At 40.9% G+C, this 22276-nt stretch overlaps 1 protein-coding gene across 1 annotated transcript in view; it reads right to left on the bottom strand.

Annotated features, from left to right (window-relative positions):
- Positions 1 to 22276, bottom strand: part of DNAH5 (dynein axonemal heavy chain 5) — a 258304-nt gene that overhangs the window by 46158 nt on the left and 189870 nt on the right. The window contains exons 64-69 of the mRNA XM_005694882.3: positions 20809 to 20964; positions 18791 to 18973; positions 8962 to 9205; positions 7868 to 7982; positions 7182 to 7372; positions 1683 to 1804 (exon numbers count right to left, since the gene is read on the bottom strand). Of these exons, the coding sequence (XP_005694939.2) occupies positions 1683 to 1804; positions 7182 to 7372; positions 7868 to 7982; positions 8962 to 9205; positions 18791 to 18973; positions 20809 to 20964 (1011 nt within the window). The remainder of the gene's footprint in view (positions 1 to 1682; positions 1805 to 7181; positions 7373 to 7867; positions 7983 to 8961; positions 9206 to 18790; positions 18974 to 20808; positions 20965 to 22276) is intronic.

Here is a 22276-nt window from a genome sequence, read left to right as displayed (position 1 = left end):
TCACCAGGCCTAAGCCAAAACATAAAAATATAGCTTAAGCTTTCCATCAATCTAAGCTGGCAAAGTCAAGGACCAACGTTAGGACAAATACCATATGACATCATTTCTAAAGGCTTCCCTGGTGGCTCAGGTGGTAAAGAATCTCCCCACATTGCAGAAGACCTGGGTTCGATCCCTGGGTCAGGAAGATCCCCTAGAAAAGAGAATGGCTACCCACTCCAGTATTCTGGCCTGGAGAACCCTATGCACAGAGGAGACTGGCAGGCTACAGTCCACGGGGTCCCCAAGAGTCAGACACGACTGAGTGACTGACATACACATCATTTCTAAAATGTGATACAAATAGATTTACTTATGAAACAGAAACAAACTCACAGACATAGAAAACAAATGTATGGTTACAAAAAAGGAAAGGGGGTAGGAGAGAGAGAAATCAGGGGTTATAGCAGATATAGGCGTCTATATACAAAACAGATAAACAACAAGGTCCTACTGTACAGCACAGGAAACTAAATTCAATATCTTATAGTAAACCCTAATGAGAAAGAATATAGTGTGTATGTGTGTGTGTCCATGTGCGTGTGTAAAACTAAATCACTTTTCTGTACACCAGAAAATAACATAACACTGTGAATCAAGCATGTGTGAAAGCGAAAGTGTTAGTTGCTCAGTCAAGTCCGACTCTTTGCGACCCTGTGGACTGTAGCCCATCAGGCTCCTCCTCTGTCCATGGGATTCTCCAGGCAAGAATACTGGAGTGGGTATCCAGGGGATCTCCCAGACCCAGGGATCAAACCCAGGTCTCCTGCATTGCAGGCAGATTCTTTACCATCTGAGCCACCAAGAAAGCCCAATCATACATCAGTTTTTAAAAAGGACCAGTGTTTGGACATCTTCTGGTCAAAGCCTTCAATGTGCAGCTGAAGAAAGCAACCTTGCTATTCATGCAACTTCCTGCTGATCATCAGATTTTCAAGAACCTGTTTCTTGACTTGTCTCAATTCAAGTTTCCATACCCAAGTGCCATAATTCCAATATACACACAATTCATCCAAAACTGGCTGTTTATGAAAGTACAACAATTTCTAAAAATAAAAGGCCAGGTGTTTGTGTTAGATTCATACCCAGATGCCTAGCTAAGTCAGTGAGAGAAGGAAGAGAGAGACAGGAACTAGAGGCAAGAAAGGGTATTTAGCATTCAGAGGCAGGTTATTCCTATTTCTCGTCATTCAATCTATAGGAAGATGACAAAACTTCTTGACCATATCTAATCTCTCTCTCTTTTTTTTTTTTTTAGAGAAAAGCAATACTAGAGTTTCATTTTGAGTAGAAAAACAAAAAAAAAATTGAAAATAGCATGATTTTATATTGTAACAGCAATCTCTTAAACTAATTGAATCTGTTTTCCCACTGGTAGATCTCCAATTGGTGATACTGACATATGGCCCAGGACAGCATTAGTTAAACTTCCTGGGCAACTAATTTCTTCCTGGATACCAGCCTGCCATGGGTGGAGTGTACTTTATCAGAATATGAATGAGCCATGAGGAAGGTCAAGCACTGGTCATTCCATTTTAGGAGTGACAACAGTAAGAAATCTTTCTCTTCCCCAAACAGCCAGGGATAAATCAGGAAGCTGCCCACTGGGATATTATCATAAGTTTATTCAAAGTACAAGTTACCTGATCAAGGACATCAGAAAACTGTCTAAGTTTGCTGAGTTCCACCAAATTTAGCCAGGTCATGTCCAGGATCCATTTAGATGGTTTAGGAGGACAGGCTTTCAAGTCCAAGGAGGCACCACCTTTCAAGTTAAATATATTATGTTAATAAAATTTTGTTTCTGTACAAACAATATCTATATTAAAAAAAAAACTTGCTGAAACTATTTTAATATCAATTCTTTTACTACCTCAACATTTATTAAACTCAGAAATACAATCATAGTGATGAACAAGCTTTAACATTTAATAAAGGAACAGACGGTTTCCGAAAAACACATTTAAGGATCAGTGATATAGGTCTGGATCCAGGTAAGTGGTGCATTCTGTTTTAGCTACACCTGGCCAAGGTGTGTGACAAGTCAACTCATCTGTCTGGGACTGTGTATTCAAATACATACAATGAGAATAATGACACCGAGGTGTTTCCTGGTGGTTCAGACAGTAAAGAATCTCCCTGCAATGAGGGAGACCCAGGTTCGATCCCTGGGTCAGGAAGATTCCCTGGAGAAGGAAATGGTAACCCACTCCAGCACTCTTGCCTGGAGAATTCCATGGGCAGAGGAGCTTGGCAGGCTATAGTCCATAAGGTCACAAAGAGTCCAACATCACTGGGAGACTAACACTTTCACTTTCACTTCAGGTGTTGTGATAATGACAGAAAACACATAAGGTGAGTGTGAAGCATCAAAACAGGATCAAGGACACAGCTGAGAGTCACTAAATGAGCTGCTGCTTTCAGCATTAAGAACTGCCGAATATTGACCCAAGCTCATTTTAAGGATGAGTTTCACCATCAGATGGCATCACCAACTCAATGGACACGATTATGAGCAAACTCCAGGAGATGGTGAATGACAAGGAAGCCTGGAGTGCTGCAGTCCATAAGGTCGCAAAGAGTCAGACACGACTGACCAAATGAACAACAACATTTTAAGGAGAGAATTTATCTAGATTTGTTTGTAACACTACCTGTGTTTAAGAGATTCTCCTCTATGAACCAGTATATTATTTACATCCATGTTGAGCACATCCAAGGGCTCTGTGCTACGTTACTTATTCTTGATCAATCTACCCACAACAAACATTTCCGTTGGGTACTGACTCCTATCTCTTTGTTGATAATTCATCTAACCTCATATAACTCTCATAGCACCATCAAATAAATAAATGACAGCTTAAAAATGTTACTTTGGTCCATCCCAGAAAAACTAAATGTGTGAACAATCGTATTTTAAGTCAAAGCAAGAGCTAGCAAGTCTTCTATAGGATAAAATATACCATTTAATAAATAACATCTAGTAAAATGCTTCAGGGAAAATATGCTCTAAGCATAATTCTTCAAAGGATATAACCAACCCACTTGGCTACAATCTTTTTTTGAACAGAGCAAGTCATAAACAAATAATAATACTCAAGATATCTATTGAGGCAATCTCTGCTTTATTCAGGTACCATCAACCCCATCAAATTGCTGTCTTTTGCCAAAGCCCTCTTAGTAGACTTCCAAGGTAAGTGGAACACGACGTAAGTGAAGTCATTTCAGTGAAAATATTAGCTCATAAAATCAAACCAGATTGCTGGAACACCAGGGAGCAGTTAAAGAACTAAGCACAATTGCACTGTGTTGAAAAATGTCACAAAAATGTCCATGGAAAATGTCCATTTTCCAACAAGCTGAAAAGAATAACATATCCACCACATGGTTAGAGAAAAGACTTTCATGGAAAAGAGGGTTCCTTGAAACCACAGCATCATTCATTGTTTAATAGAGGGTAATTCTGTCATGAATATCTTGGCTGCCTCAGAAGGGTACAATGGGCCACAAAGAATATTGTAGTGGAGGGTGGGGACATATTCCTGGATAATATGGCACCAGATTAGATGGACTCCCAAAGAATGAACAGCTGGGACAGCAATAATTCTAAATAAATTCTAAAGATGATTGAGAATTAAATCTTTATTATTAAACTTTGTAAAACTGAAACATGCTTATAATGAATCATACAAGCTGTACCACACAATCATGAAGTGACATCGCTAAGGCAGACTGGGAAAGACCTCTGGCCTCACCTTTTCCCATCTTAGAGATGAGTAAATTAAAAGATCAGTATCAAAACACTATTGCTATCTAAACATTTTCAACTAAGTGATTTTAAAATCCTTACAGAGGGAGTTGATGTCTTTGGGCAGCTCTCACCAACATAGCTAACAAAGGGAAATCTTATGAAGCCCTGTGTCCTAAAGGAGCATAAGAAACAGGTGCTGAATGCAGGAAGTCCACAAAATCCTGTCCAACCTATGCAAGCCTTAGACAAATCGAAATAAACTAAAAAAAAAAAAATAAAGATAAAATAACAATGCCCATCATCTGCTGAGCATATTCTATGTTCCAGGGTTTATATAAATTGTGTGAATTCTCAATAAGCCTATTATGTAGATATGACTATCCTTGCTTCATAGCTAAAGCAACTTAACCTTGAAAAGTTTAAATGACCTGCTCAAAACCACTTATTCCAAAGTGGAAAAGCCACTATTTTCCCTTAGAGTCTTCCCAACTTTAAATTCCATGTTTGTTTTGATTATGCCAAGCTGTAACATACTTTACAGTATCTCAACCATTTCTGGATGTCAAGGTCAATGTCATTCCCATGGAGAAAGGCATTTTACGCCTGAATTGAGGATGTCAGGAACAACTTTCCCATAGGAAACTCCATCAACTGAAGGGCCAGAGTCACTGAGATCAGAAATCAGTGATATACAAAGAACTCACTGAAGAAAGCAACTCCTATACGTACACGTCTACCTAAGGTGATGTCTCTCCAACTATTCATCTTCCATGTGCTCTGATTTAGGAAGCTTGGAACATAAAGAAACAAGGGCAAGGGTTCAAGGATTAGAGACAAAGAAGAGACAGAAAGAGATATCATCCCCAAATCATACATTCTAAGTTTTCATGTCCAAATGGTGAGTCTTCATTGCCATTATAAGCTTTGTATGCACTGTTGTTCAGTCACTAAGTTGCATCTCACTCTTTGCGACCCCATAGACACCAGCATGTCAGGCTCCTCTGTCCTCCACTATCTACTGGAGTCTGCTCAAACTCATGTCCATTGAGTCAGTGATGCCATCCAACCATCTCATCCTCTGTCATCCCCTTCTCCTCCTGCCTTCAATCTTTCCCAGCATCAGGGTCTTTTCTAATGAGGCAGTTCTCATCAGGTAGCCAAAGTATTGGAACTTCAGCATCAGTCCTTCCAATGAATATTCGGGACTGATTTCCTTTCGGATTGACTGGTTGGATCTCCTTGCTGTCCGAGGGACTCTCAAGAGTCTTCTCCAGCACCACAGTTTGAAAGCATTGATTCTTCAGTACTCAGCCTTCTTAATGGTCCAACTCTCACACCCATACATGACTACTGGAAAAGCCATCGCTTTGACTAGATGAACATTTGCCGGCAAAGTGATGTCTCCGCTTTGTAGTATGCTGTCTAGGGTTGCCACAGCTTTCCTTCCAAGCATATGTATATAAATATGCATCGGTATGTATGTTAAGTGTGACTCTGACCTACACACTCCCATTGCGCCCTTCCCTTCTGCCCCAACAGGATCCTCTTCAAGTTCCTCTGCAAATCTACTCTCCATGTAGGTGAAGTCATGAAAATCCACCCCTTGTCCAAAGATAAAGTTGTTTTATCTTTAAAGATAAATCTCCAGGGACTTGCTTGGTGAGACTTCGAGCTCCCCATTCAGGGACTGGGTCAATCCCTGATCAGGGAACTAGATTCCACATGCCTCAACTAAGAGTTCACATGCCACAACTAAGACCCAGTGCAGCCAAATAAATATATATATATATATATATATATTTTTTTTTTTTTAAGTAAACCTTTCTTTAGAAATGTATAGTATTGGGTTGGCCAAAAAGTTCATTTGAGTTTTTCCCATAACATCTTATGGAAAAATTCCAAAATCTTTTTGGCCAGCTTGCCTGGAAAATTCCATGGACAGAGGAGCCTGGTGAGCCACAGCCCATGGGGTCGCAAAGGGTTAGACACAACTATGCGACTAACTTTCACTTTCAATCAGTTCAGTTCAGTAGCTCAGTCATGTCCGACTCTGCGACCCCATGGACTGCAGCGCGCCCGACCTCCCTGTCCATCACCAATTCCCAGAGCCTGCTCAATATTGGCTAGCCTAATAGATTGTTCAACCTGTGAACAATGCTGCAACAGACACAGAGGAAACACGCATGGGATGAGTAGCATGGTCGCTCACCACTGCTCAGCCACCGTGTTTGCTGTTTTGCCTCCATCACATTGGAGACAGTACGAGGCTCCCTCCCAACAGAGGCACTGATGCCAGCTCCTCTTCCTTCGGCACTTCTCTAAACGTCCCCAAGACCAGCACCCCCTGCTCCTCCAGGTCTTGGCTCACCTGTCCATCTCTCAGGAGTCCCACTCCATTAGAAATCCCATTAAACATCCCATTTAAAATACTGACACGCCCCTCACTCCACATACTGTGTAACTCCCCATCCCCCTTATCCTTCTCTGGTTTTTTTCCCCCCACAGTGTTTATTAGCTTCTCTCACACTGCACAATATACTTGTTTATTAAGTGTTCCAAGTGCCTATTCTGTGTCCTAGCACACAGAAGGTTCTCAACAAATATTTATGCAGGGACTTGCCTGCTGGTAGAGTGGATAAGAATCCGCCTGCCAATGCAGGGGACATGAGTTTGATCCCTGGTCCTGGAAGATTCCACAGGCCGTGGAGCAACTGAGCCCATGCTCCGTGACTACTGATCCCATGCCCTAGAGCCAGCAAGCTGCAGCTACTGAACTCACGTGCTGCAGCTACTGGATTCATGTGCTGTAGCTACTGAAGCCTGTGCACCTAGAGCCCGTTCTCTGCCACAAGAGAGGCTGTCACAATGAGAAGCCTTCTCACTACAACAAAGAGTAGCCCCTGCTTCCTGCAACTAGGGAAAGCCCATGCAGAGCAACAAAGTGAAAGTGAATTCGCTCAGTCATGTCTGACTCTTTGCAACCCCATGGACTGTAGCCTACCAGGCTCCTCTATCCATGGGATTCTCCAAGCAAGAGTACTGGAGTGGGTTGCCATTTCCTTCTCCAGGGGACCTTCTCGACCCAGAGATCAAACCCAGATCTCCTGCATTGTAGGCAGATGCTTAAGGTAACAGAAAAGTCCCTAGAGCAACAAAGACCCAGCACAAAAGATATATATATATATATATATATATATATATATATATATATATACACAATAAATAATAAAATGCAAAAAAATTTTCATTCAATAAATGAACAAATAAAATATCTCTCATAAGTGCAATCTTCAGTGAAATGCAAGGAAACTACTACTAAAACACACATACGACCCTCACATTAATTCGTAAAACTGCACCCATGCACAATGCTTTCTAGTCTTATACTGACCTTTAATAAGCGTGAGAAACTCTTCATGCTTGACTTGGTTCCTCTGGATGTCAATCTTCAGGGTAAGCAGCAGCGTGAACAGGAATTTGTGCTCCTCATACAACCCCCGGGCTGTGTACTTAAAAACCTCGTAGGTCATGTGCTCAATGATATTAGCGATCCTCTTGCTTGTAATTGGGCTCTTGACAGACCTGGAGGTGAGAGCATTTAAATCAGGTTTAGCCCACTGCCCTTTTCAATTGTTCTTAAAAACAACGTCTTTGATGGAAAATAAGTAACTCTGGAGGACCAATTCTTATTTTATACGCATCATTAGTAAGCTTAAATCTGAAATAACAAGCATTCTCTCAACACGAAATAACGTAAGAGAATCCTTCACATCATCTGAATCAATTTTTACCCGCCAAACATCATCACTCACAACAACATCTGGGGAATTTTCTTGTTAAATAGAAACTTGTGAACCTAAAGGAATCGATCAATGGTTGGTAGAGCTTTTTCTCTGATCATAAAATAACAAATGAGAATAATAATTTGTTAACATACTGGTAATTATGCTCAATTTAGATTAAAAAAGAAGAAGAAGCTTAGTAGCAAAGGTGGGGGGCGGGGAAGTTATCAACGTAGTATCATCATTCTATCCCACATACACCGAATTCAGCTTGGCTTCCTGAGTACAGACATACCTGGCCAAGGAAAGGTCAAACAAGCCAAGAAATTGGCGGAGCGAAGTCTGATACATCTCATTAACCAAGCGCATCTCCGTGATGAGAAAGTAGAGGATGCTACCCCGGGTGGCAACTGAAAGACAAAGACCAAGGTTGCACTTGCGATGAGGGTGGACAATAAATGACCCATGCACAGATCAGTCTGAATGCTAAATGAAAACAACAAGGGTCATAAGTCTTAGCAATGACTATCTACCAGCAATGGGCATCTAGAGCAATGTCATCATATACATTTAATTTTTCTTTATAAACTCTGTACAAGTAGCCTGCTGTTTGCCCTCATTAAGTAATACTTTCCATTTTAGAATCTCTAGATCCCTTATAAATACATTTTATTACATTTTCTCATAGGTAGAGAAGACAACCGGTGGGACAGCACAGGTTGTAACACCCAGCAAATTGCGTAGGCACTGTAAGGACCTCGTTCTTAAGCTCCAGAAGAAGCCCTGACTAACCCTGGCCTCAAGTTGGCAAACCAACGCATCACTGAGATGATGCTCCTGACTGTCAACCAGTAGATATTGTTTCGATTATTTTTCCAGAAGGCATGATAAATTACTAAAGGAAATTGAATTCTTTTAGCAGGCTCCCTTTATAACCCATAAACAACACTGATTTGCTGATTCATGAATAAGACTGGAGAGTTCCCACGAGATCAGAGAACCACCTTCCTATTAGGAAGACTACAAACAAAATACAGGCTTATTGTTACCAATGATAAACAACTAATAAACAGCCCACAAACCCAGTATGGATTACTCCGACTTCACTAATTTGCAGTCAGATGTCCTCCTCTTAAATTTCTGGTTTAAAAATAAGTTCACAAGAACCTTAAGGAATTTGCCAATAACATGAATTATAGCCCTTAGAAAATTTATACCATCGTAAAATTTCCTCATCTCAATTTCTTTCATATTTAAAGAAATGGCGTAAAACATAAATGGCCACCTCGCATCGCATAGTCATTTTCATAACATCCTTACTTCTATTTCTTTAATTCTCATTTCTTGCTTCATTTTCCTGTGACATTTGTCTTTCATTACCAAACTCACCGGGTCTATATTCCTCCCGGGCTGAGTTAATTTGAATTTCTGTCTCAGCTGAAATTTCCAGCTTCTGTGTCACCTCCTCAGCTGTCTTTTTTGTCTTACTCAACACAAGGATGAGACTCTCGTCTTCCACCAGGGACCCCTGGGTGCTGGTCAGACGGTAAAGCAAATTATCTTCCAGCTCCTTCATCTTCCTTTTGTTTGCAGTTACATCTTCCATGAGATGAGTTCTTTCTTTCTCCAATTCCTGTTAATTTGCATAAATATATTTTCTTCCTTAATTAACAACTATCATTTATCCATTCCTTAGAAAGTTTACCTATTGGGCTCTCTCAAGTTCCTGCACTGTAGTTATCATTTTTGACTGCAGGAAATACAGACATCAAAATCAGAGGAGATGAATTCACAGAGGAAAGAATTGGTGGCAAGCAACATAAAATGTGCTAAAAATATTACCAATGCTAACATTTGGTATTTATTTATTTATTTATTTCCTAAAGTCAACTCAGCTTTAAGTAACTTTTGTGATCATATTTATTCCTGTTTTGGTGAAACTGAAGTTTGTTTGAATATAACATATGCAGCTCAAATTAAATACATTTCTCTCTGCTTAGTTTCTTGCTTAAAAGAGCTCTATTGTCATTGGAATATGATTATTTTCAACTTGCCTGTTGAAATAGTATCCAACTCTGTGAAAAGCAAGTGTCCAAAAGTTAGGCAGGCAAACTGTGCTGTTACTGTGGGTACATATAAATTGAAAAATCATCTGGATTTGAAAAGGAAAGATGCTGTTCTCTTAAAGAGAAGGGAAGTTCTGAATCCTTCCCAAAAGACCTTTGTAGGAAACTGGGGAGAAAATGGCTTTGGGAGATTATTGTCCTGTTTGGCTATTTCTTCCGTATAGGGAGTCTGGAGAAAGGGAGACGGTGAAAGAGAAGGAAAGAAAAGATGGGGCTGGTGAGGGTGGAGGAAGGAGGAAAACCAGAGACAATGGTTTTGAGCCATTGACAAACCAGAGACAATATGCTTCAGGCACCAGGTCAAACTGTACATGAAAGCCAAATTGTACTGGAGGTTAATAAAAGAATCAAAAAAGGGAAGACTATGAGGAAATAGAATTTAAAATGTGCAAAGAAGGACTTCCCTGGGGGTTCAAAACCATAGAGGGCATGCGCGTCCACTGCAGGGGACAAGGGTTTGATCCCTGGTCGGGGAACTATGATCCCCCATGCCTTGTGGTAGGCCAAAAAAGATTTTTTAATAAAAATTAAGTGGTCAATCTGCATCATTGAGAAACCCAAGAATAAGATATCAAAAATTAAAATAAAATTTAAGGAGAAAAATATGCATCTGCAAGTTTGCTTGAAGACCTTTCTAAATATAGCGTCCATTGAAAAGGTGCCTACCTATGTTTAGCTGCATCACTAAAGAAGCTATGTACATTTCAGTATAAATACAATTTGGGAAAACTAGGGATAAATGCAGGTGCCTTGAATGGGAAAGCACTGTCAACAGTTTAGGTCCAGCTACCAGGCATGTGGTACCAAGCTCACGTTGACAGAGTGGCTTCCGAAAGGTCCATACTCAATTAGGTATTCTAGAATGACTCAGCAGGTTTTGTAGCTTCTATATCCTACCTGGTTTAGGGGTGGTTTAGTCACTAAGTCGTGTCCAACTCTTGTGATCCCATGGACTGTAGCCTGTCAGGCTCCCCTGTCCATGGGATTCTCCAGGCAAGAATACTGGAGTGGGTTGCCATTTCCTTCTCCAGGGGATCTTCCCAACCCAGGAATCAAACCCTGGTCTCCTGCATTGCAGGCAGATGATTTACCAACTGAGCTGTGAGGGCAGCCCTACCTAGAAAACTAGAAATCTAAAGTTATACACAGCAATGAATCATATGAAAACATATAAAACATAATGAAACTATTCACTAATGACATGATTATTTACTTTCTAATATAACACACAATTTACTTAATAGTTATCCTCCAAGGATTTTTTACCTCTACAGTCCAGCTAGTTATTCACCATTGGTTAAACAATTAGGTGGATGGGACCCTATCAGATTCCCAACTCATGCTCTAAGCACAGTGAGTTAGGTCTAGAACATTCTAGAAAAGAAAAATTCTCTCCTTAAGCAAAACAAATGCTCCTTAACTAAACAAACTTATATCAATTCTTAATTCTTTGAGATATAGCAATGCAATTAAGACTTATCTTTGCTTCCATGTGCTATTTGGTTACATTTGAAATCTTTCTTACTGGTCATTTTAATTCATTTATTCACTAGATAAGAATCTCAGATTTGAGCTTCTGTAGAAATCAGTACAAACAAGGGATGTTTAATGACTACTATAAAAATCATTTCCATAAACAGTTAACAATAAATGCACTCGCAATATGGTTACACTAGGAAATAAAGTGATAATAAAATTGAATGGAAATAATTCAAATATTATTATTGCCATATTCCTAAATTTTATGTACTCTCATTATTGTTTCTGAGTCCCTAGAGGTAAGGACTCTAGAGGTAAGTCCCTAGAGGACTCTAAAAGTCCTCACCTGAAGACAGGTAAGAAAAGGAAAGCAAAGCAGTGAGAAGAGTGAGGATTTTGACATCAAGAAGACTTGTTTCAGTTCTAACTCCCAGGATTTACTAACTGCATGACCTTCAACATGTTACATATGTCTATATGCCTCAGTTTCTTCATCTGCAAAATGTACATAAATCAGCTCAGAGAGAGATTGTGCAGGTATCATCCGCAGAGTAGCTGAAACCAGTGCCTGGATTATAATAGCTGCTCAGAATATGTCTCTTAACCTCCACCCTCTTCCTTGATTCATTTCCAGCATGGATTTTTCAGATGTAGTATAACATTTATTTGGAAATCAATAGTTTGAAAAATAAAATTATAAGTCTATACAAAATAAATCACATTTGCAAATGTCACATTATAAAAGCATAGTAAAGTAGTTGAAATGGGAATTTTTAAAAGGAGAACATTCTAATCTTCCGCTTATAATGCTACGGATTCACGTATTCATGTCTGCTGGAGATAGACCATGGGCCATCAAATCCCAAAACCACACCAAGTCTTATTGAGTCTTCCTACAAAGTAATGTTTCTTCTGCCCATTTTTTTCCCAATTACACAGCAATTGCCATAATTTAGGTTTTAATTTTTGCTTGGGGGACTGCTCTAACCTGACTGGTCTCCCTGCTGACCTTTTGCTGTTATCACCCCATTTTCTGCCCCAAGTCGTTGAGGGATTTCCCTTTACTATTTGAAAAGGTCCAAAATTTTCAACATAGTTTATAAAACCTGTTACAATCTACATTTCCAATCTCATCTCCCCTTGAGAACTATGGGATTGAGACTAAAATTATGCTCCATGTTGCTTATGAAAACCATTATTAATAAACACAGTTATTAGTAATGCATACAATAAGGTGCAAAATTACTCCATCCCTGATTTTAAAGAGTTAAGTAAAAGTTTGAACGTTATTGAGATGATTGTGTTCTATTTAATATCATTAACAACACTAATTAAATAAAATTGTCAATTAAAGTAATGCTTATATTCCCAAAGGATTAAAATAAGGCTAAGAAGTACATTCCCCCATAGTTCGATACTAATGAAATAATCTACTTTAAAGTAAATACTACAACCTAAAGTAATATTTGGAATTACAAAAGCAAACTATTCACTAAATACCACCCCAGCTGCCAAACATTAGACTAGAACAATAGTCAGAGGACAAAGAAAGATATCTCTGAAAGAAAACAGAATGATTGCTATTTGCTTTCCATGAGATTTTTAAATGGAAAACCCACTTTGGGATAAAGTTTTAGGCATATTTTCATTTGTAGGCTTGATGTTAACACAGTTCTATTGAACTACAACTTTATTTCCAAATATGTTCTTCTTCAAATTAATGTGTAGGGGAGAATTAAGCAAAATAATTTTGTCTATAAGCATTTTTCCCAACAAAGGGATTATCTCTTAACACACAGACAGACACACATACACGTACACACACAGAATAGTAAACATTTGTGTTATGTATTCTTTATGTTAAGGGCTTCCCTGGTGGCTCAAACAGTAAAGAAACTACCTGCAATGCAGGAGACCTGAGTCCGATCCCTGAATCAGGAAGATTCCCTTCTCCAGGGGATGTATTCTTTATATTAAGGCTAAAACAAAAAATGTTATGTAAACTGTGATCATGTGAAAAGGATTCCCAAATTGAGTAAGAAAGTACAGTAGCAATTCAGGGCAAGTTCAGGAAATGCACTCTTAATTAATTAAATGATCAAAACTTAAGTGGCTCGCGGGCTTCCCTGGTGGCTCAGTAGTAAAGAATCTGACTGTCAATGCAGGAGACACAGGTTCAAATCCCTGACTCGAGAAGATCCCACATGCCGTGCAGCAACTAAGTCCATGTGCCAAAACTATCGAGCCTATGCTCCAGAGCCCAGGAGCTACAATGACAGACCCCACACACCGCAACAACAGAAGCCCGTGTGCCCTAGAGCCCGTGTTCCACATCAAGAGAAGCCATCAAAGTGGGAAGCCCAAGCACCACAGCTAGAGAGCAGTCCCCACCTGCCGCAACTAGAGAAGAGCCACGCGGCAACAAAGGTCCAGCACTGCCAAAAATAATAAATAAACTTTTTTTTTAATTGAGTGGCTCAAAGAAGATACAAATGAAAACAAAAATTCTTTGTGGACATAAAATTCATCTATCACCAGAGTTTTAGAAACAACCAAAGGAAATAGATGGCAGCCTTCCACAGTTCTCATTTTAAGGTATCACTCAGGCTTTCATTCCCAAAGATTCTTCTCTCTGTACCTTGCACTGGTAATTAAAATGAAAGGTTAAACAACTGAACTCAGATTTGTTTCTCCACCAAATGAGCTGGTGATAACAATGTCTATTTAGTGTCTTTATTAAGTTATTTTTCATGTCAGTTCTACCAAATTCAGGTCCTTCTACCTCCAAAAGAATTAAATCACACACCTGTTTGCTCATCTGAAATTCTGAACAATGATGACCCTTGGGGCTTTGCATTGTATGACCAGTGGAGGTTGTTAACTGGTAAGAATATTTCTCTCCTAGAAGTATATAGCTCTCTTTGAGTTTCTGTCTTATTTTCTAGGATCAAGATGAGAGAGACTCTAAGAGAATGAGTTTCTTTAAAGGAAAGTTTCTGGAGGGCTACTGGTTTGCTGCCTGTTTAAAAAGGTCTTGATACATCACCTTCTGGTGACAACAGGAAGCAGTCTAAATCTACTCACAAGAACAACATCAAATCAACAATTATACAGGACTTTGATGTGAACTTGGACAGCCCATGCATTTAAAAAGACTGCCTTGAAGCACAGAGAAAATTATAAAGTTGGTTAAAAATCTGCCTTCTTCCATTCATATGCTCTATGGTTTCCATTTGTTTTTTAAGTAAACAAACCTGAGGGTCTGACAGGCTGGACAACGGAGCATTCGTGAGACCAGATCCTGCATGATAATAAGGCTCCTCTTCACTGCCTGTATTCCCAGAACACTGGACAGCTGGTGAATTTATGGACTCAAAGACGAGTGGCCTTTCCCTTGCATCCTAAGTTACTGTTCTAAGCCTCCTATCACCACAAGGATCAACAGAGCAGTGAAGGCATATCTCATTCTGACTGAAGAAGTTTACCACTGGTTTCAATGTTTCCCAACATTTAGGGAATTTCTTAGATGCTTTCCAACATCAACCTCATACCTATGGGATTTTCTTAACTTCCAATAGCCCCCTCCTTGGCTCAATAGCATTTAATATTGATTATTTTCACAATCACTCAAAAAGTGATCATTGTAAGAGAGACTGCACTGTTGCTAAAGTCAAAGAAATAATTTAAATAGGCACAGACATAAGCTCTTATCAACTGAGTCACTAGATGATAAAAAATACCCTGAAAGTACCAGGGATCCACTTAGACCCACTTGCCCAGGCTGCAAAGATTTAGCAGAGTGAGCAGATTCAGGGGCACAGTGGGCAGAACAGACGCTGCAAGAGGAAAGGCTTTGGACAGAAAGCAGGCTACTTAAAACCCAGCATAATTAAGTCCAGCAGTTCAGAGCTAAAGAACTGATGCTTTCAAACTGTAATGCTGTAGGAAACTCTTGAGAGTCCCTTGGACAGCAAGAAGATCAAACCAGTCAATCTAAAGGAAATCAACCATGAATATTCATTGGAAGGACTGATGCTGAAGCTCCAATACTTTGGCCAGCTGATGCAAAGAGATGGCTCATTGGAAAACACCCTGATGCTGGGAAAGGTTGAAGGCAAGAGGAGAAGGGGGCAGCAGAGGATGAGATGGTTGGATGGCCTCAGTGACTCAATGGATTATGAGTTTGAGGAAACTCCAGGAGTTAGTGAAGGACAGGGAAGCCTGGCATGCTGTCACTGACTCAATGGATTATGAGTTTGAGGAAATTCCAGGAGTTAGTGAAGGACAGGGAAGCCTGGTGTGCTGCAGTCCACAGGGTCACAAAGATTTGGACACAATTGAGCGACTTAACAATAACAACAATGAAGCTCACTTCTTGCATAAGACTCTGTTTAGAGAAAAGAAAATAGAGATTACACATGGTATTATAATGTGGTTCAGGGTAAGATGGCCCTCTGTTATTATAACAGAAAGAGTGTCACATTACCCTGACCACACTTCCATAAGAATCATTTACTGTGAGCCTGGAATGAATTCTGATAGAGATGATGGTAAGAGAATGAAGTGTCAAGACACTCAGCTTTCCCAGGAAGTAAGGAAAAGTCTGGCCTGGGATCCTTACTGGCTTTCCAAGACTTTTCAAAGTCTTCCAATGAGCTTAAAGTGCTCCTTATTTCATTTTAAAACTCCGCTGCAACAATTAAAAACTCAGTCCTGGAGTTGCTTTGTTGCAACTAAAAATCTGAGAAACCAAATTATCTTTTTCCCAAGGAGACCGCATTCATCTCAGCTGAACAGAAAGAAAGTTGAGAACAAGGATATTATTCAAAGCGCCATCAAAGACCCTTATCTCCCTGAACCCAACACCACAGATAAAAGTAGAGCCTGTGTATAAAACAGACAACTAACAAGAACCTACTAAAGAACACAGGGAACTCTGCTCAGCGCTCTGTGGTGACTTGAATGGGAAGGGAATCCAAAAAGGAGGGGATGCATCTATATGTTTATGTATATATATGCTCAGTTGCTCAGTCATGTCCAACTCTTTCTGACTGTAGTCCACCACGCTTCTCTGTCCATGGAATTTTCCAGGCAAGAATACTAAAGACGGTTGCCATTTCCTACTCCAGAAGATCTTCCCTGACTCAAGGATTGAACCCACGTCCCTTGCATCTCCTACACTGGCAGGCAGAGTCTTCACCACTGTGCTACCGGGGAAGTCCATGTGTATGTGTGTGCATATGCATAGCTGATTCGCTTTGCTGTATGGCAAAAGGTACACTGTAGAGCAACTCTTGTGTTGTTGTTTAGTTGCTAAGTCATATCAGACTGGTTTGCAACCCCATGGACTGTAGCCCGCCAAGTTCCTCTGTCCACAGGATTCCCCAGGCAAGAATGCTGGAGTGGGTTGCCATTTCCCTCTCCAGGGCATCCTCCTAACCCAGGGATCAAACCCGCATCTCCTGCATGGACAGATGGATTCTTTACCACTGAGCCACCAGGGAAGCCTGTAAAGCAACTATACTCCAATAAAAATTAGAGGAAGGAAGAATGGACGGAAATAAGAAAGAATGGGAGGAAGGAAGGAAGAGAGGTAGGTAGTAAATACATAGACAGACAGACAGATACAGGTGATGGATAGTATCCTGAAGACCCTCAAGGATGTCCAGGCTCCACAGGCCTTGTTGTTGATTAAGAATCCTAGTCCTTTCTGAAGTGAGGCTGGTGTCAGCACTAAACTTCTTCAACCATCTCAACTGAGACTCCAAAATTAAACAAGTACATATTTGGAAGGCTGTTATTCCAGTCTGTGGTAGGAACTCTAGCATCAGTTCCTACCACATGGAGGTCATCAACCATGTGAATTGATGAAACTGGATTAAATCCTCTTAATGCAACTTCCACTCTATGATCTGTGTACCATAAATTAAAAATAAACAGAAAAGTGAAATTCAAAGTGTTAAGTCACTCAGTTGCAACTGATTCTTTGCGGTGGTATTTGACTGTAGCCAACCAGATGCCTCTGTCCGTGGATTTCCCAGGCTAGAATACTGGAGTGGGTTACCATTTCTTCCTTCAGGGGATCTTCCCAACCCAGGGATCAAACCTCGGTTTTCCTGCATTGAAGGCAGATTGCTTACTGTCTGAGCCACCAGGAATTTTTTTAAATAAATATAGAAGATTCATAGAAAAGGAAGAGGGGGAGGAGATAAAGAGAAATATAAATGAAGGAAGGGCTCAGAAGAGCACGCATGGTACAACACAGAGAAGAGGTAATAAAGAAAGAGAGGGGCAGATTCCAAAGATTTTGCCAATAGTTTTAACCTAAACAAATCTTTAGGTCAGTGTGGATGGGGGGCATAAATTAAACTGAACTCCTCATGGATATCTAACTCAAGAAGAAAATCAATAGCAACTTTCAGAGTTCACACAGCTTCATCGACAGAGTCCCATTAAAACCCTCCAGATTTCTTTCCTTACAGCTCAAATGTCCCCTGGAGAAAATGCTGATTCAGAACAAGGAAGTTTATAAATTGTGGGCCATTTCGCATTGAGAGAAAACAGACACAGAATTATGCTTAGAGCGAAAGGAAGCCAGTAGCCTTCACAAGTTCCACAGTGAAATCTAGGGTAACAAATTTGTCTTCTTGAAAGATACAGCAAGCACTCTTGGATAACAAATAAGAATTGGCAATGCTGTGCTATCTGGGTACAATGTTCCAATTTTATATTCCAAAAGCATAATAATGAATCAAATGAAATAAAAACTTAGATGTATACTGTGTGTGTGCATATGTGTATGTGTGGTCAGTTGTGCCTGATTCTTTGCAACCGTGTAGACTGCAGCCCTCGAGACTCCTCTGTCCATGGAATTCTCCAGGCTAGAATACTGGAGTGGGTTACCATTTCCTCCTCCAGGGGATCTTCCTGACCTGGGGATCAAACCCATATCTCCTGCATCAGCAGGTGGATTCTTTACCACTGTGCCACCTGGGAAACCCCAGACATATACTAGAAAACTAAAACTCAACAGGTGACTAGAACTAGGAACAGAATAAACTTCAGAAAATTTAAGGAGTGTAAAACCAGAACCATGATGCTGAAAATGAGACAGAAATTCTCATAGTTACATCATTCCCCAATATAAAATCAACTGATGATATCTGTTATTTATGTGATACAGATGCAATGTACCGGATAGATAATTGGTTAGTTGTTATTAAAAACACTTGAAAATGAATAATGGAAGAAATACAGGAATTAAAAGGGGGGATTCAATCCCATCACAATGTTCATCATCTTATTTTTGTCAAAGAAAGAATCACAATGCAATGCAGAAAGGGGGAGGGCCACATTTTGTGTTGTGTTTAGCTGTTCAGTCATGTCCGACTCTTTGAGACCCCGTGGACTATAGTCTGCCAGGCTCCTCTTGTCCATGGGGATTCTCCAGGCAAGACTACTGGAGTGAGTTACCATGCCCTCCTCCAGGGGATCTTCCCAACCCAGGGATCAAACCCAGGTTTCCCACATTGCAGGCAGCTTCTTTACCGTCTGAGCCACCAGGGAAGCCGTGGTGGGGTTGCATACTGTACTTTGTTGCATACTTTACTTACCTGCTTCTCTGTGAGAATGACTCTCCCCAGTAACTGGTCCTCTAGACCTTTCATAGTGACTGTGAAGTCGATGATGGAGGTCCGAGCACTTATTTCAGGGGTATAGGCTGGATTGGGCAGCTTGGTCGTGATGTAGAGTCTGAAGCCATCCATCACATCTATCTCTTTGTCACCGACTTTCACCTTTGTGATGAAAAGAAAGTTAAAAGTAATAAAACCCAGATTCACCTTACTGTGTGTTTTTTTGCTTAGAATCTAGTATTGCTTTAAACCACTATACACCTGGAGATCATGTGTATACTTAAAAAGAAATGTTCATTAGGCATTCAGAGGGCTTCAGGCCACTAGGATGAAAAGAAAGAGGGACCAAAGTAAGAAAGGAAGGAGGAAGGGAGAAAGAGAGGGAAGGAGGGAAGAAGGGAAGGAGGGAGGGAAGGAAGTTAGCCAACATTTTTTGGTTGTTGTTCAGTTGCTCAGTCATGTCTGACTCTTTGTGACCCCTTAGACTGCAGCACACCAGGCTTCCCTGTCCTTCACCATATCCTGGATCCTACTCAAACTCATGTCCATTGAGTTAGTAATGCCATCCAAGATACATCATCCAATAAAAATAGAATTTGAGGCTTCCCTGATGGCTCACGTGGTAAAGAATCCACCTGCCAATGCTGGAGACACAGGTTGGATCCCTGATCCAGGAAGACCCCATATGCCAAGGAGTAACGAAGTCCATGTGCCACAACTATAAAACTTGTGCTCTAGGGACCGAGAACCGCAACTACAAGGCCCACATGTCACAACTACTGAAGCCTGAGCACCCTAGAGCCCATGCTTGGCAACAAGAGAAGCCACCACTATGAGCCCATGCACCGCAGCTAGGGAGTAGCCCCCACTCACCACACTGAGAGAAAAGCCCAGGTGGCAACGAGGATCCAGTCCAGCCAAAAATAAACAAATTAATAAAACTATAAATAAATAAATATTGAATTTATCCCGTGGGCTCCTGTGGGGGCTCAGCAGTAAAGCATCTGTCTGCCATGCAGGAGCCACCAGTGACGTGGTTTGATCCCTGGGTTGGAAAGATCCCCTGGAGGAGGGCATGGCAACCCATTCCAGTATTCTTGCCTGGAGAATCCCATGGACAGAGGAGCCTGGCGGGCTACAGTCCATGGGGTTGCAAAGAGTCAGACAAGACTGAAGCATCTATGCATACATGCACATAGCATTTATCACCAAAATTGTTGTGATCACACTGCAGAAGTGAGACGGATTCCCCAACCAAAATCTGGTTCAGAAGTCAAGACTGATGACACCAATCATGTACCAAAAAGATATGAAAAGGTTTATTATTCACATGAGAATTTCTGGAGATTCAGGATAGGCTGCCGAACAGGTCCAAAGAAAAATCACTTGAGAGAGCAGAGAGGGGCAGCTGTTTTAGGGTTTTACGGAGATCACAGGATGCGACTAGGATGAGGCTTCCCAGATATGGTCATGAACAGGGAGTTGCATGGTTTGGATTTCCCACTGTGGATCAGCTGGTGAAGAATTCACCTGCAATGTGGGAGACCTGGGTTCAATCCCTGGGTTGGGAAGATCCCCTGGAGAAGAAAAAGGCTACCCACTCCAGTATTCTGGCCTGGAGAATTCCAAGGACTGTATAGATTCCATGCACTTTACAGTCACTGAAAACAGTGACTTTCACTTTCACCAAAAGAGAGCAGAGCCACGTTTTCTCATCATCTTGCCCAGATTTGGGATGACAGGGGAGGGGGCATGATGGGACTTGAAAGCCATGCAAAGTCTAACATCAGAATGGAGTCAGGTGATATAGGTGAAGTAGATGTTCCTAAAAAGGCTACTCTTGATCCCAACTCAGGAAGTGTGGAAGAGAAAAGCAAACGCCTCCTGCCCCAGACTTGAATCTGAGTTGATGTTTAATGAGAAACTGTGACCTCTGTCACCTTGACCTGGCCTCAGGGAAATTGCTCTGCACACTGCCATCGGCAGGCTTAACCTACCTTAAAGGTAGACCCAGTCTTAATGAAGTTTCTCTCCAAAACATTATCCAGGGCTGGATCTAGTTCCTCTCCAACATCTTCGATAAGCAAGGGTCTTCCGAGAGAAAGACTGTCCTCCAGGTGGTTTCTGAAGTACTTGTGATTTAGAGATGTGATCTGGAAACAAGATCACATTCTTCAGCTTAGCAAATCATCATTTCCTTATTTTTGTTCATTTAATTGAAGGGGCTCAGTGGGTAAAGAATCTGCCTGCAGTGCAGGAGACACAGGAGACACAGCTTCAATCCCTGGGTTGAGAAGATCCCCTAGAGGAGGAAATGGCAAGCCACTCCAGTATTCTTGCCTGGAAAATTCCACGGACAGAAGAGCCTGATGGGCTATAGTCCATGAGGTCGTAAAGAGTCAGACACAAATGAGCACACGGCACTTTAAAAGGCACTAAGAGTTGATTTACAATATTGTGTTAGTTTCAGGCACACAGCAAAGTGATTCAGTTGTAAATATTTTTTTCAGACTATTACAAAATATAGAAAAAGTTCCTTGTACTACACAGTAGGTCCTTGCTGGTTATCTATTTTATATATAGCATGCTAATCCTAAACTTCTAATTTATCCCTCCTCCATCACCTTTCCCCTTTGGTAGCTGTAAGTTTGCTTTCTATGTCTGTGGCTCTATTTATGTTTTGTATATAAGTTTGTTTATATCATCTTTTAGATTCTACTAATACATATAAGTGACGTATAATATTTGTCTTTGTCTAGTTTACTTCTGGAGAAGGCAATGGCACCCCACTTCAATACTCTTGCCTGGAAAATCCCATGGACGGAGGAGCCTGGTAGGCTGCAGTCCATGGAGTCGCTGGGAGTCGGACACAACTGAGCAACTTCACTTTCACTTTTCACTTTCATGCATTGGAGAAGGAAATGACAACCCACTCCAGTGTTCTTGCCTGGAGAATCCCAGGGACAGGGGAGCCTGGTGGGCTGCCGTCTCTGGGGTCGCACAGAGTCGGACACAACTGAAGCGACTTAGCAGCAGCAGCAGCAGCTTACTTCACTTTGTGTGATAATCTCTAGGTCCATCCCTGCTGCTGTGAAAGATACTACTTCATTCTTTTGTATGGCTGAGTAATATTCCATTGTACAAATATACCGTATCTTCTCTATCCATTCCTCCATCAATGGACATTTAGGTTGCTTCCATGTCTGGGCTATTGTTAAGTAGTGCTGCTATAAGCGCTGGAATGTATGTATCTTTTTGAATTATGGTTTTCCCAGACATATGCCCAGGAGTGGGATTGTAGGATCATATGGTAGCTCTATTTTCAGTTTTCTAAAAAATCTCCAGAGCATTTGACTGCATCACTTCCTTTTACTAGGAAGCAGGTAAAAGCTCTGTGTGACAATACTGCCTTTCCCCCCTACCACCACATTTGTGACAAATAATCATGGAATAACTATAAAGTGT

The sequence above is a fragment of the Capra hircus genome, chromosome 20, assembly GCF_001704415.2.
Source record: "Capra hircus breed San Clemente chromosome 20, ASM170441v1, whole genome shotgun sequence".
Lineage (NCBI taxonomy): Eukaryota > Metazoa > Chordata > Mammalia > Artiodactyla > Bovidae > Capra > Capra hircus.
Note: the sequence above shows the minus strand (reverse complement) of the source record. Positions and strands in the feature narration are given on the sequence as shown.